Source organism: Marmota marmota, unplaced genomic scaffold (assembly GCF_001458135.2).
Source record: "Marmota marmota marmota unplaced genomic scaffold, marMar, whole genome shotgun sequence".
Taxonomy (NCBI): domain Eukaryota; kingdom Metazoa; phylum Chordata; class Mammalia; order Rodentia; family Sciuridae; genus Marmota; species Marmota marmota.
In genome coordinates this window covers 22,847,709-22,863,260 of record NW_026000026.1, presented here as the reverse complement: position 1 = coordinate 22,863,260, position 15,552 = coordinate 22,847,709, and the positions used below count along the sequence as shown (strand labels likewise).

General features: G+C 36.0%; 1 protein-coding gene across 2 annotated transcripts in view; it reads right to left on the bottom strand.

The window, feature by feature from the left end:
* The window catches only part of LOC107139950 (transient receptor potential cation channel subfamily C member 4 associated protein), a 61,132-nt gene that overhangs the window by 35,953 nt on the left and 9,627 nt on the right, over positions 1-15,552 (bottom strand). For both annotated transcript variants that reach the window (XM_048811077.1, XM_015482873.2), the window contains exons 3-6: positions 12,260-12,317; positions 10,018-10,073; positions 9,332-9,460; positions 3,827-4,034 (exon numbers count right to left, since the gene is read on the bottom strand). In XM_048811077.1, the coding sequence (XP_048667034.1) occupies positions 3,827-4,034; positions 9,332-9,460; positions 10,018-10,073; positions 12,260-12,317 (451 nt within the window). The remainder of the gene's footprint in view (positions 1-3,826; positions 4,035-9,331; positions 9,461-10,017; positions 10,074-12,259; positions 12,318-15,552) is intronic.

The window sequence follows — 15,552 nt, the reverse complement described above, 5'->3', positions numbered from 1 at the left end:
AGTGAACACCTGTCTTTCAATCTATATTGTAGATTTTTATGAACCATGTAAATGTATCACATAACCAAAAATTAATAAACTAGACCAGCCTGGGCAACACAGCATGACCATGTCTAAAAACAAAACACTGTCTTATAGAAACACTGAAATACATGCAAGTGAAATTACATGATGCCGGGGATTTGTTTCACATTAATCCAAAAGGGCTGGGTGTGTAGCTCAGTGGTAGAACATGTGTTGAGCATACATGAGGCCCTGAGTTCAATACCAGCACCAAAACCAAAAACCCCACAAAGTAGTGATGGGACTGAAGATAAGACAGGCCATCAGTTGATAAGTATTGAAGTTAGGGAAATGGGTAAATGGGGATCATTACAGTATTTCTCTACTTTTTATCTATGTGAAGTTTCCCATAACAAAAAAATATTAGGGGCTGAGGTTGTGGCTCAGTGGTAGAGCACTTGCCTAGCATGTGTGAGGCACTGAGTTTGATCCTCATAACCACATAAAAATAAATGAAATGAAGGTATTGTGTCCACTACAACTAAATATATATACGCAAATATATAAAAGAAGGAATCACATAATTTTATACATATGGAGTGTTTTGCAAGATAAAATCAAAACAGAGAGAATGGTGCACATTTTATACTACCATATGTACAAACAAGAGTCGCTGGGCGCAGTGGCACACGTATGTAATCTCAGTGGCTTGGGAGGCTGTGACAGGACGGTAGCAAGTTCAAAGCCAGCCTCAGCAAATGCAACTCAGTGAGACCTTGTCTCTAAATAAAATACAAAATAGGGCTGCGCATGTGGCTCGGTGGCCAAGTGCCCCTAAGTTCAATCCCTGGTCTCCCGCATCCCTCTCAAAAAAGAGTCAATCTCTTTCCCTCCCTCCTCAACCCCATGATTGGCTCATATAGAGATCTCTGGAAGGAGACTCATCATAAACTACATAGGAAGAAGACAAATTTTATACTGTATATCTGCTGTTCCTTTTGTACTGTTTGGATTAAAAAAAAAAAACCCAAAATAAACAAAAAAGAGTTTGGGTTGTATATGAAAATCTGTACCTCACTGAATTTTTCTTATATCTCTTTGCTCCAATATAATAACTGTAAGTTTCTTTGTTCAGAACACCAAATTTTCCCATTCTTGCATACTAAATACACCCCTTCAAATGTGATCTGCCCGGGGGAGAGAGAGAGAGAGAGAAAGAGAAATAGAGAGAAAGAGATAGATAGATATTTTCTTTCTCCTGTAGCCACAAGAAGATGAGAGGATACAATGAGAAGGTGGTCATCTGCAAGCCACCTCCACAGAAAAAAAGCCTCGCCAGAAACCAATCTTGACAGCACTTGATCTAGGACTTCTAGTTTCCAGAACTAGGAGAAAATTAACTTATTTAAGCCCCTCAATCTATAATATCTCATTATGGTAGCCACAGCTAATACACCTATCCTGCATTTAAAAGTATTTAATACTGAAGTTTATTTAAAACTGAAGTTCAGTTTAAAAGTTATACAACACAGGTCTTTCTCATCACTTCTAGGTAAAGCAGTTACCTCAGTGTTTGCCAGAGAGCAGGAGCAATGTCTATGTAAGTGTGTTTATATGAGTTTTAAGGTATAATTCAGTCATAATAAAATTTACATTTTTAAAAGTATTATTTCACAACTTATTAAGATGAGAATTCTCCAAAAGTTATATGAAAGAAAGAAAAGAAAGAAATACTTAACAGACCAAGGGAGGCCTCATCTGTATAGATACAGAAGGCAAAGCAAACCTGCAGGGAAACACTAATCTGGGGTCTGCTGAGTCCACACACTCATGTTTTTTACATGACATAACTGAAACATGTAAAATTTATTCCTTAATAATCCACAAAGCACAGTTATGACAATCTGGGCCTTAACAGTTAACAGAGGGCACATTCAATATTATAAAGGAAGGCTTCTGTTTAGTACTTACCAACTCTGCAAAGCTAGCCCTGGAATGCAGAAACAAAGTATTGTATTCAAAGTATCACAGGGCTACCTTGGGATGGTCAGAGTTTTCTGGTACATTTTTATTATTGTACCTTTGCTTTTTTGGGGGGGGGGATGTTAACATTAGGGTATGCTATGAAGTGATATGTTTATCAACAATTTGATGTCTGAATTTCTATCTGCTAACAGTCAAGAGCTAAGTTTTTTTAAAAATTAGTACATTAGGGGTCTGGAATTGTGGCTCAGCGGTAGAGCACTTGCCTCACATGTGTGAGGCAATGGGTTCTATTCTCAGCACCACATTTAAATAAATGAATAAAATAAAGGTCCATGAACAACTAAAAAAATATTTAAAACAATTAGTACATTATAATTATGCAAAATAGTGGAATTTGTTGGTACATATTTATACAGGTACACAATATGACAGTATCTCCTCTTTCTCTCTCCTCTTCCCTCCCCTCTGGTTCCCTTCATCTATTATACTGGTCTCCACTATTTTTATGAGATACCCCCTCCCCAACACATATTTTTTATTTTTCTCTTTAGCTTCCACATGAGAGAAAACATACAACCCTTGACTTTATGAGTTGACTTATTTCATTTAACATAATGCTTTCAAAGGAACTGTAAAGACAGTTAAAAAATATATCATCTATATTTTACAGCCAGATGTATACCCAGTTTCCCCAAAACCTTCTTAGACCAGAATAATACATTATCAATAGAATAGAGTTATTTTGCTACTAAAAAGAAATTTGTGGGGTATATTGGTTAGAATAGTGGTTTATAAAAAAAAATAATAATAGGGCTGGGGATGTGGCTCAAGCGGTAGTGCGCTCGTCTGGCATGCGTGCGGCCCGGGTTCGATCCTCAGCACCACATACAAACAAAGATGTTGTGTCCGCCGAAAAATTAAAAATAAATAAATATTAAAAATTCTCTCTCTCTCTCTTTAAAAAATTTAAAAAATAATAATAATAATAATTAGCATACCCACATAGTTCTAAATCAAACATATGTAAGTATATACTAAGTCCCATTGCCAATGCTGACACTGTCCACCATTATCAGCCACTTCCTAGCAGGGAACCACTTCAGGTTTCTTATGCATCCTTTTAGTTTCTTTATGTATATCATATGTAAGCAAATAAATATGTAGCCTTAGTCTTCCTCCCTGCCTAATACAAAAGTATTATATTATACATACTGTTAAGCATTTTCCTTATCATTAATACATCTTAGAGATTTTTCTATGCTAGTACATAGAGATCTTCACTTTTTTAAAGCTATACAATTTTCTATTATATAAATATTACATAAATCAAGTAGTCTCTTACTGATGAACATTTGGGTTGTTTCTAGATTTTTAATTGTTTTGGTACTGGGGATTGAACCCAGGGGCACTAACCACTGAGCCACATTCCCAGCCCTTTTTTATATTTTATTTAGAGACAGGGTCTCGCTAAATTGCTGAGGCTGGCTTTTAACTCATGATCCTCCTGCCTCAGCCTCCTGAGCTGATGGAATTACAGGCCAGCGACACGGCAATGGGCAGGACTTTTGTTATTACAACATTGTGATGAATAACTTTGAATACATCTATAAGATAAAGGTTTAGATGAGGCTTAGTAGGTCAAAAGGTATAAATATTTGTAATTTTGATAAACAGTGGGGTTTTTTTGAGGTAAACACAGACAAGTGTAAATTTCCATACTTTAAGTGGATTATCACAGCCCTCACACATCAATCTCTAGAGATACTAAAAGAGCTAGATGAGTTAGGTAAGGTCTCAAAGCTACAATTTCAAAATTCTGAGAAGTTGGAGACTTTACCTTGGTTGATTTCAGCTGCAGAAGGCCCCAAGCTCAAACTCTTCTTGTGCTGAGCATTTTTGGCAAGAAGTGTGTGCTTGTCATCATTCCCTGTATCCATCTCTGAAATGGTGACAGCCAGTATCCGGCAGAAATTAGCAAGCTGTTGCTGATCAAAATTGGATACTAATGAACTCAGGTTGGGAACTTCATCTAGTCGGATCATTTCCTATAGAAGATACAAATAAAACAATTCCCATGCTCAGTGCCAGATTATTGTTATGTGCCCCTGTGCATTCCCTCCAAAATGGGACTCAATAATGTGACCACTCAGTCAAATTCCAGCTCTACAATTTGCAGTTGTGCAAGTTAAGTAAATTATGTATCTCTCATCTTTCCTTGGTATCTATAAAATGAGACAAACCATCCTCCTAGGATTAGTCCAAGGGTTAAATTTATCCTTTTGAGTACCACAGTTCCTATTCTCCACTTCTGCTCTTGTGAAGCATTTTTGCTTATTTAAAAACAAAAAACAAACAAACAAAAACAAACCAGTCCTGCCACTCATATTATATAAATCATAAACCACTACTTTTGCTATAAACTTTTTTTTTTTTTAAACTAGGGATTGTACCCAGGGCCTCATGCATGCTAAGCAAGCATTCCACCACTGAGCTATATCCACAGCCCCTTTTATTTATTTTTATTTTTGAGACAGGGTCTCACTAGGTTGCCAAGGCTGATCTCAAACTTGTGATCCTCCTTCCTTAGCCTTCCTTAGGTATTGTACCTGAGCCACAATACCTGGCTTAGATTTTTTTTCTTTTTAAGAAATAACATTTCAAATTATTTTTTTTCTTTCTTTTTTTTAAACTAGGGATTGAACCCAGGGCCTCACACATGCTAGGCAAGTGCTCTACCACTAAGCTATATCTGTAGCCCCAGTAACAATTGCTTTGAACTTTGTGTTTGTTATTCCCAGAGCACACTTTTCTTCTTTTTTTTAAATATTTATTTTTTAGTTGTAGTTGGATACAATATCTTTCTTTCTTTCTTTATTTTTATGTGGTGCTGAGAATCGAACTCAGGGCCTCGCATGTGCTAGGCAAGCGCTCTACCACTGAGCCACAATCCCAGCCCCACACTTTTAGTCTTATAAATATTTTCATTAAACTATATGCTACTGACCTCCATGCACAGTGTGATTATAATACTATACCTTACTTTTGATTCAACACTGAGTTTATCTACACTGATCCAAATAGCTTTGATTCAACTATTTTTCTTCACTTTATTCCACAATTTAAATGTTCTCCTTTTTATATATTTAGGTACGTACAACTTTTCACTATGATACGATGTTACAATGAACATTCCTACAGGTATTCTTTGTGTACATTTATATATATCCATTTACATAGAGCACAAAAAAGCAGTTATTCTCATTTTTTTTCTTGACTTTAATAGAAATATTTTCAAAGTTACAAGACTAATGTTTACTTATAAGTTTTAATAGATAGCCTACTACCTCTAGCTGCTGCAGTTTTGCTTTTGTTTTTAGTTGTAGATGGGCAAAATACCTTTATTTTATTTATTTTTATGTGGTGCTGAGAATAGAACCCAGTGCTTCACATGTGTTAGGCAAGTACTCTACCACTGAGCCTCAACCCCAGCCATAGTTGCTGCAGTTTGATTATGATTTGTGCCTCACCAAAGGTTTATATACTGAGAACTTAATCTCCAGGATGGTCCTATTAGAAGGTGGTAGAACCTTTAAGAAGTGGGGACTATTAGGAGGTCCTCATGACACTGGGAGTGTGCCTTCAGAAGGTATTTCTCCTGGGACTCTTTGGTAGTTCTTGGGAAAGGGTTGTTATAAAAGGTCTCAACCAGTCTCTGTTTCCTACCTCAAAATGTAATCTTCTTGCTCCCTTGCATATCCTCATACATTGCTACTTGTGCCCTAAGGCGATTCGCTTAGGGGCAGCCCTTGCCACAGACCCTGTGCAATGCTCTCTGGACTTTAAATGCTTCATATTTAGTTAAATTATTTTTCTTTTTTTTCTTTCTTAAACTGTAAATGTTTAAAAAAAACCTGCCAGGCTAAATCCCAACTACTTGGGTGGCTGAGGCAGGAGGATCACAAGTGCAAAGCCAGTCTGGGCAATTTAGTTCAGATCCTTTCTCACAACAAAAAAAAAATTTTTTTAAAGGGCTGCTCAGTGGTAGTGTCACTGCATTCAACCCCTAGTACTGACAAAAAAAAAAAAAAAAAATGTGCAAATGTTTATACTATGTGAGCTTTCCTTGTTTTAAATGGGTCTTGTATTCCTCAGGCAATACCTACTATCCTTCATCCTATTGATTTACTAAACTTCCACTAGATCAGGAATTTCTCTAGCACTGCACATAACACAGACTTGTAATTATTTGTTTCTGCATCTATTTCCCAAATAATTGTGACACTACCTTGAGGGAAGGGCATATTTTACCTTTTCCTAGAGCTCTAATGCATAAGACACAGCAGTGAAGGAAATCAGTAAACACGCACTAAAAAGCTAATGATTACTGAATGTTTTCATGAATCCCACTGCCCTCTATTTCTGGAGATAGAAGAGGAGAGGAATCTGCTGTGGAGGGAGCACCGAAAGCAGCAGCTTCCACCTTTGTCTCCTTTCTCCAGTCATTACACACAAATGTTAGCTAGTCTTATTGGAAACCATGGCTTTCAGCTCTTTAGTTCCTCTAACACTGTCATATCAGTTCCAAACCCTACTTCTTTTTACAATTTTTATTTAATATTTGATACAGACAATATATTCTGAAATTAAAAAAAGGCATACTCTATATGCCTTTCCTGTTATATCTCTCTGCTTATGTCAGATGTTTTATTATACATAGAATCTAGTTTTATTTTAATATTTTTTAGTTGTAGATGGACACAACACCTTTATTTATTTATTTATTTGTTCATTTATTCATTTATTTTTGTGGTGCTGAGGATCAAGCCCAGTGCCTCACATGTGCTAGGCAAGCACTTTACCACTGAGGCACAACCTCAACCCCTTGTTTTTATTTTTGAGCTTTATAAAAATCAAATATTATTTATAGTCTTCTACCACTTGCTTCTATCAATCATTTCCATTACTCAGTTATATTGTTGCCTATAGCAACTGTTCATTCACTTATAATACTTTATAATATTCCATTGTATAAAGAGACATGGATCACTGACTTTCTTTTAGGTTCTGTTTTGAAATAATGATGCTACAAATGTTCTCATATATTACTTGATGCACATAAGTAACATAAGTTTTTCTAGGGCAGTAGTTTCCCAACTCTTTTGACAATAACCAGGAATAAGATTATATTTTCCATCACATTCTAATAAATACACATGTGGGAATACATAAATATGAAAAAAAATCTTCAGACAATACCCTTGCATGGCACACTTTGATCTTTTCTATTTAGTTGGTAAACCCACTAATTTCATAACTCTTCTAAGTTCAATCTAGAACTCTCATCTCTAGGAATCACTGTTCTGAGACTAAGCTTTCCCACAGTATGTTCAGGCACAGGTTACAAGTAACCCAGAGCAAAATACTAATGCTTTAGCCCTCTGAATAGAGCTTCTTTAGGTGCATGTTCAAATATAAAACAAAACAAAAAATATAAATAAATTCTTCTAATGTAAAAAAAAAAAATTAGCAGCAGATAAGAGTTTCCACGGATATACATTTTCACCAACATTTCCTCTCTCTGTCCCTCATTATAGTATAGGATTTGCATTTCCATGTTTATCAATGAAGTTAATCATTGTCTCTCTCATTTATGGCCTACTTGTTCCTCTTCTGTGAGATATTTGTTCATATCATTGTTTATTTTTCAACTAGGCTACTTGTCTTTTTCAGGCTGATTTGTAAGAATTCTTGATAAATTCTGAATACCAATCCTTTATTTATTGCATGAATTGCAATTATATCTTCCCGTCTGTGGTTTTGAGTTTCCCACTTTTCTTTTGGTGCCTATCCCCCTTGCAAACTTGCCAAGATACCCATCAAGTATAATAGAATCCATCATCATTTTTGGCAGCACAGAAATGAATAAGAGGGCATAAGGGATGAGGTGGGAAAAGTCATGAAGGAGCCATCACTGCCTCCTAAGCTGAGATTGCCAAAGAGTCTGGAGTTTCTGCCATGAAGGCCCCTCTCACACACTAGCTAGAGAACACAATAACTGGGAAAATAACAAAGCCTTTTTATCAAAGGGCACAAAGGGCCTGTTTCGGGCCTGCACACATCTCCAATGTGTTCCTAGAGACAATGGGTCACTTGTGCTACTTCTGCCTGGGAAATGACAAGCAAGTCCTCAGAAAAGCATAGCAGAAAGACAGAAATGAGAGCTTGGATAACCATGATGCACATGAGTACCCTACTCCCTGCAATAGCAACCTTAAGGAGCCCGCTCAGCAATTAAGGGGCAGAAATCTACCAAACAGAAACCTCTACAGAGGCTCAGAACAGATAAGGACTAGGGAAGTAAGTTCTTGAGTCCTAACAAGGACTACACCAAAATTCTAACAGTGAGTCTCTAACAAGGCCTTAGGGGTGGGGTGGGGGGTATCCTGTGACTTCTTGATGAGAAATTTTAAATTTACTGTCTTTATCTGGATCACAATTTTTAAATTTAATTAATTTTTAATTTTTTTTATGGTACTGAGGATTGAATTCAAAAACAATCTAACACTGGGCTACATCCCCAGACCTTTGTATTTTATTTAGAATTAGGGTCTCACTAAGTTGTCCAGGATAGCCTAGAACTTGTGATTCTTCTGCCTCAGCCTTCCAAGTAGCTAAGATGAGAGGTAGGATCCACTGCACTCAGATGCTGATTATAAAAACACAAAACAAACAAACTATGGATAATCTGAATGTCCACCTTATAACCAAAACACAGGATTTCAGTGCTTACATTTTTGTGTCTTATGTTAGCAGCAATTAACCAACCTCAATCATTGAAGGCATCTAAAAAAAATTGAGGTGGACTTAATAAGCAAAGGCCAAACATTATCACCACGGGAAACACACTCTAATGAATAAAGGTTTCACAGCAGATTCAAATACATAGAACTGGTTCTAAAGTAGAGTTACCACACAGTGTATAACTGTATAAATATGCTGAAAAGAACATGTACCATGATAATTATTGAGGGGAAATTTTATCTTCGCAAAGAAACACTGGCCATCACACTAAATTCACAAAGTCAATTTGAAGTTTTGAGTTTCTTACTTAGTGTGATTCCAATTTATATATAGGTTTCACAGTCATAAAAGGCTCACTGATATAAGCAGCATAACCTAGTTTTATACTTGAATATACCTAAGTAACATCAAAAGTAATTTAACACTATGAATATGAAATAATTTCTTTTGAAGGAACTCCGCCACATTCAGGTTTGAGAATCTGATGATCTGATATATGCTCCCCCATCTGTTTAGTCACCTGCTAGAGGACATAGCTCACCTTTTTAACACCCAAAATATCTTCAATGAGGGTTGCTGTTTGTAAGAATGTCTTCTTACTTGTCATCAGTGTAAACAGGAAGATCACAAAATCATTCTTTTCTGCCAAACGCTTTGTAACTCCTTCCGTCTGTCACAGGGAAAGGGAAGAAAAAGCAGGATTGTAAATAGGTTGTGACCATAAAATATAAAGAGCATGGCCTTCCTTCCAGGTGCTGGAAAGCAATCCCACGTTGGAAAACTGGTACCTCAATAAATCTAGGACATCGTGTATTAACTGTGGGGAACAGCTGCAAACTCTCCTGCCATGCATCAAAAAGCCTCTGACCCTCAGACAACACTATGGAAAGCCACTCTAAAGCTGAGAATGAGAGAAAAGCAGGAGCAGTGGCCTCAGTTGGCCTGTCAAGTCTAAGCCCCAAATTTAGAGAACAAACATTATTTGCAACAGAAACTGTTGACTAGTGTGAGTGATTTCACTCAGAGCTAAAAGAACTACTTCAAAATTCTGCCTCCCCAATATTTCTATTTGTTGATCCTGGTACTGAGGCGCACATAAAATAAATCCAATTCTCTCAAATGTCTGAAGACAGTTCCTGTGTCTGCACCTCCATTCACACGTTCCCTTGTTAACCACTGAAGATGTGGTAGGGAGATAAATGGTGCCCCATTGGCAGGGGTACTTACACAGACACAGGTATTATACAGGATGCTCAGGCAGTCCTTGGACATTTCATCACTTACTGAAAGGGAAGGCACAATAATTGGTTATTTTTCTTGCTTAAAGGACAGTATAACATTATTATGCTTTTTGAATATAAGAACTGTAATAATTCTCTCCAAGATGATTACTTTTCTTTTAGTATATCTCCTTCCAGTCTGTCAAAAATCTATCTATCAAAGATTTTCACAGTGCCCATCAGAACCTAAAAACCAATTTGTATATTGCTTTCTGGTTTGATATAGCAGTCATTTTATTACTGCACCACATTCTTTGCATTTCATTTTCTGTGGTGCCATCACTCAATGAAGCCATTTTCCCTTCGTGTCTTGTTTAGAAAAAGCCAGAATTTTGAGGAGGGTTTTGCTATTTAAATAGACTATAAATAAGCAACTTAATATATGTGTGTGGCCTCTTTAAGCCTGGGTTGAATTTTCTCCTCAAGATACATTTTCAAAAGGAGTACTGGAATCCAAAGTATAAGCATCTTAATTGCTTATAATAAATTTCCATTGGAAGTTCTGCTAGCAGCAAACAAGGATACCACTTTTTATTAAAGATTCACCAACTGAGTGTTTTGTTTATTTTTTAATTGTTGTTAATTATGTTGGGCAATTAGCTTTTCGTTTCTGACCTACTACTGATTCCAATGAACTCAGTATTTCTCTGTGAGCAGAACAAGAGAGTAGCACAAAAAAGTAAACTTAGTTTTATTATCTCTGGGTTTTGGGGTCATAAAAATTAAGTCTGACACACAAACAAAAGTGTTTTGTCTGCCATTGCTTCTATTTTTCTTTTTTTCACTGTCTCAATTCTCCCCTATGCTGCCATAAATTCTCCCTGCGATTCCAATGAGCAGTTCTGCTAAGCTGGCTTGACTAGATAGGTTGCCACATAGATCTTGAGACAATGCAGGTGCTCTGTATCTCTCATCACTACCTCTCAACCCATTTAAGCCTTTTTGCTTTATTTATTTAGTTACTTCTGAGCAGGGTGGAACACCAGACCAACCTATCTCAATATTTCTAGGCTTTCCAGTTTAAAAGAGTTGTAATTCATGCATTAACCAAGTATTCATTTAGCACCTACTCTAAAACAGATAGTGGTAGCAAAAAAAAAAAAAAGGAGAGACAAATTTTCAGCCCTCATGGTACCCTATAAATCTAGTGGGAGGAAATAAGGAAAATAAACAAATGCACCACCAAGTACTTATAAGATGCTACTTGCTGTCAAGATAGAGAACATGAAGGAATTAGTGTACAACACTAAGACATTAAAGATGAATAGGAATTTTCTTAACCACTACTGCATAAATGAGGGCTTATGTTAAGTGTAAATTCTTCAAAAAATTAACAAAACATTTGATGAATGCTTATAGAAGGGCATTCATCAAATGTTAGTTGAAGTCATCTCTGGCTTTTAAAATGTAATGCACTTACTTTTTTGAAATTAAATACTGAATACCTAAAAAGAACATCTATAACATGTATAAGCCACAAATAATAAAAGAAAAATACCCACATACACACCACCCAGCTTAAAAAATTAGACACTACCAAAAAACTTTTTATCATATGTGCTGTGGTAATGACTAAACTTTTTACAAAAAGCATGTATGACCTTTATAACAAAAATCTAATAGGTCATAGATTTTTCAAAAATGTAAATAAAGTGATATTATCAGGTTATTCCTTACTCTCGGTTAGCTATATACATGAAATAAGAATTAAAAAAAAACAAAAACATAAAGTTGGATCAAACAACTACTAAAAAGTTTACAGCGGCTCAGGAGGCTGAGGCAAGAAAATTGCAAACTCAAAACCAGGCTCAGCAACTTGGCAAGGCCCTAAGCAACTTAGTGAGACTCTGCCTCAAAATAAAAAAAATAAAAAGGGCCAGAGATGTGGCTCAGAGGTTAAGTGTCCCTGCATTCAATCCCTGGTACAAAAAAATTTAAAAATGCAATTAGTTTAGCCCCTTGATTTTCATGCTTTCTGTTTTGTTTTTGAAAGTGCCAGGTCTATATTTCTATCCAGTGTGGAATGAAGGAAGAGTGTTGCTTAGTTGGGGATGGAGAGAGCAACTGCAGCTGAATTAATAAGGCATGTTCTCACTATTAACAGGAAGAGAAAGAATAGCAATCCGAAGGAAATGCCATCATACTGGCACATTGGGAAATGAGGAACAGGGCCTGATGAATATACTTACTTTTTAGTTTCTGTCCCCGGATAGAGATTGTAGGCCTCATAAGAATTTCTACAAGAAGCTATTTAAAAACAAAAACAACAAAAGGAATAAAAAATCTTAAAAATTAATTCAAAGCACAAACTATAAAACAATCTTTGTTACTACAACTCATGGCCTGAGTAGCTCTCACAGTACTACAAAATCTTATGCCAGGAGACGGTGAGATTCAGTGGAAGAAGCATTATTGTCAGAGTCAGAAAACCTGGGTTCTAGTCCCAGTTCAGCCACTTATTTTCCATGTAAACTTGAGCATGCCAGTGCCCCTATTTGAGCCTTACCTTTCTCATTTTTATAAATGAGTAAGTTAGATTAAGGTAATCTCTGGGATTCAATGTTGCTTAATATTTGAAAAGCTACGGAACTTTTTTATTACCATGACTCTTCTTTTAGTTAAAGAACACTCATGTGTATGCTTATTAAAAAGGTCTCAAAAGATATACCATAAATTATTGGCACTGATTTTTTACCAGGGACTATGGATGATATGCATATATTTTTCATTTTACACACTTTTAACAGAGCATGCAATTTTGCTTAAAATTTAAAATAAATGTGTATTTAAAAATCCATTCTGTTGAAAAATAATTTATAACTGATAAAAGGGTTAATCCATCAAGAAGATATAAATATTATAAATATACACGCACATAATAGTAGAGCCCCAAAGTACAGAAGAAAAAGCTAACAGAATTAAAACAAAGAGACAATTCAGATATTACAGGTGGATCTAGTGGTGCACACCTGTAATCCCAGCAACTCTGGAGGCTGAGGCAGGAGGGTTGCAAGTTTGAGGCCAGCCTCAGTAACTTAGTGAGGCCCTAAGCAACTTAGCAAGACACTGTCCCAAAATAAAAAATAAAAAGGGCTGAAGATGTGGGTAAGTGGTAAAAAAAATAAACCCTAGATTTAATTCCCAATACCAAACAACAAAACAAAACAAAGCCAGGTGGATACTTGTTATGGTCTGGATGGGAGGTGTCCCCCAAAAGCTCACACATGAAACAATGCAAGAAGGTTCAGAGAAGAAATGATTGGGTTATGAGCATTAACCCAGTTGGTGAGTTAATCACCTGATGGGATTAACTGAGCGGCAGCTGAAGGCAGGTGGGGTGGACCTGGAGGAGGTGGAGCATTGGGTGTGTGGCTTTGGGGCATACATTTGTATCTGGTGAGTGGAGTTTCTCTCTCTACTTCCTGATCATCATGTGAACCACTTCCCTCCTCCACACTCTTCTGCCATATTCAGCCTCACCTTGAACCCCGAGGAATGGCATCTGCTGCCTATGGACTGAGACCTCTGAAACCATGAGCCTCCAAATAAACTTTTCTTCCTCTAAAATTGTTCTGGTCAGGTCCTTTCATCACAGCAGCGAAAAAGCTGACTAAATCAATACTTTAATACTCTGTTTTCAATAATGGATAAACAACTAGGCAGAAAAGCAGTAAAAAAATGAAGATTTGAACACCACAAATCATCTAGGAATAAAAGACATCTTTAGAATACTCCATGCAGCAACAGCAGAATACCTCTACTCAAGTACACACAGAACATTCTTCAGAATAAAATCATGTACAAATTATGTTCTCTGGTCACAATGAAATTAAAAATGAGAAAGAAATATGGGAAATTCATCAATATGTGGATAATTCAAAAGTTGTCCTAAATAATAAGATTAAAAAAAAATAATCACAAGGGAAATTTAAAAGTATCTGAGATACATGAATAAACCAAAACTTATAATATACATAAGCAATGCTTACAGGGAAATTCATAGCTAATGACAATCTTTAAAAAATTACTTCAAATCAATAATCAACCTTCTACCTTAGGACACTGGGAAGAGAGGAACAAACTAAACCCAAAGCAAGGAAAGAGAAGGAAATAGGTATCAGAATGGAACTGGTGAAAAAGAGAATGGAAAATAACAGGAAAAACTACATGCCAATAAATTAGATGATCTAGATAAAATAGACAAATTCCTACAAAAAAAAATTGATTCAAGAAGAAACAGAATATCTTAATAGTCCTATAAAAAGTAAAGCAAAGGAATCAGTGATCAAGGATACAAATAAACATCTATGCATCAAGAAATGCAGAAGCCCAAGCAGCTTCACAGGTAAACTATTCAAAATATTTAAAGAAGAATTACCATCAATTTTTCATAAACTCTTCCAAAACACAGCAGAGCAAGGAACACTTTCCAACTCATTCTATGGGGCCAGAATTACCCAGATACCAAAGTCAAACAAAGATATCATAAAACCACAGACCAATATCTCTTACAAATGTACACACGGGACTGGGGTTGTGGCTCAGTGGTAGAGCGTTCGCCCAGCACGTTTGAGGCCCTGGGTTCGATCCTCAGCACCACATAAAAATAAGTAAAATAAAGGTATTATGTCCAACTACAACAAAAAAATAAATATTGAAAAAAATAAATATCTTAGAATTGTTCACAAACTTACATAATTTGAAATTAAAAAAAAAATGTACACACATAAAAAATCCTAAAAACACTAGCAAACCAAATTCAGCAACATATAAAAAGGCTTATACACCATGACAAAGTGGGATTTACCCCCCAAATGGCAAGGTTGGTTCAACATATAAAAATCAATTAATATAATACACCATATTGTTATTCTATCCTAGTCTTGTATCGCCTGAGTGGCCTTGTATAATTTTTACTTTGCCCTAATCTTGCTTGTCTTTGAGGACAGGATGCCTGAAGGGCAGACACTGCTCTTTAGTACAGCTGGTTGAAACTGGTTAGATCTAAAAAGGTGGCCAGAGTGACAGCAAAAAAATCTCTCAACTTTATTACAATAAAATACATAAATATTCCTCCCCTTTATTAGCCTGCCCTTCCCCCTCATTTCTTTTACTGTAGATTTATAAACTTCCCACTAGACCCTTAAGGGGTAGGAAGGTGATTTGTGAGTTTATCTCCTATTTTTTCTATTCTTGGACAAAAATAAAAGTCTCCACTGCTCAATCAGTGCTTGGTATTTTTATTGTTTCCTACAATTCCCAGAGGGAAATAGTACCCAGTCTTTGGGAATAAAAAAATTAGTAACCATATCAACAGAAGAAAGGGTAAAACCCACACAATCTCTCAATAGATGCAGAAAAGCATTTGAAAAATATTCAACACACTTTCATGATTAAAAAAACTATAATCAATAAGGAATAGAAGGGAATTTCCTCAACCTAATAAAGGGCATTTACAAAAAAAAAAAAAAAAAAAAAAAAA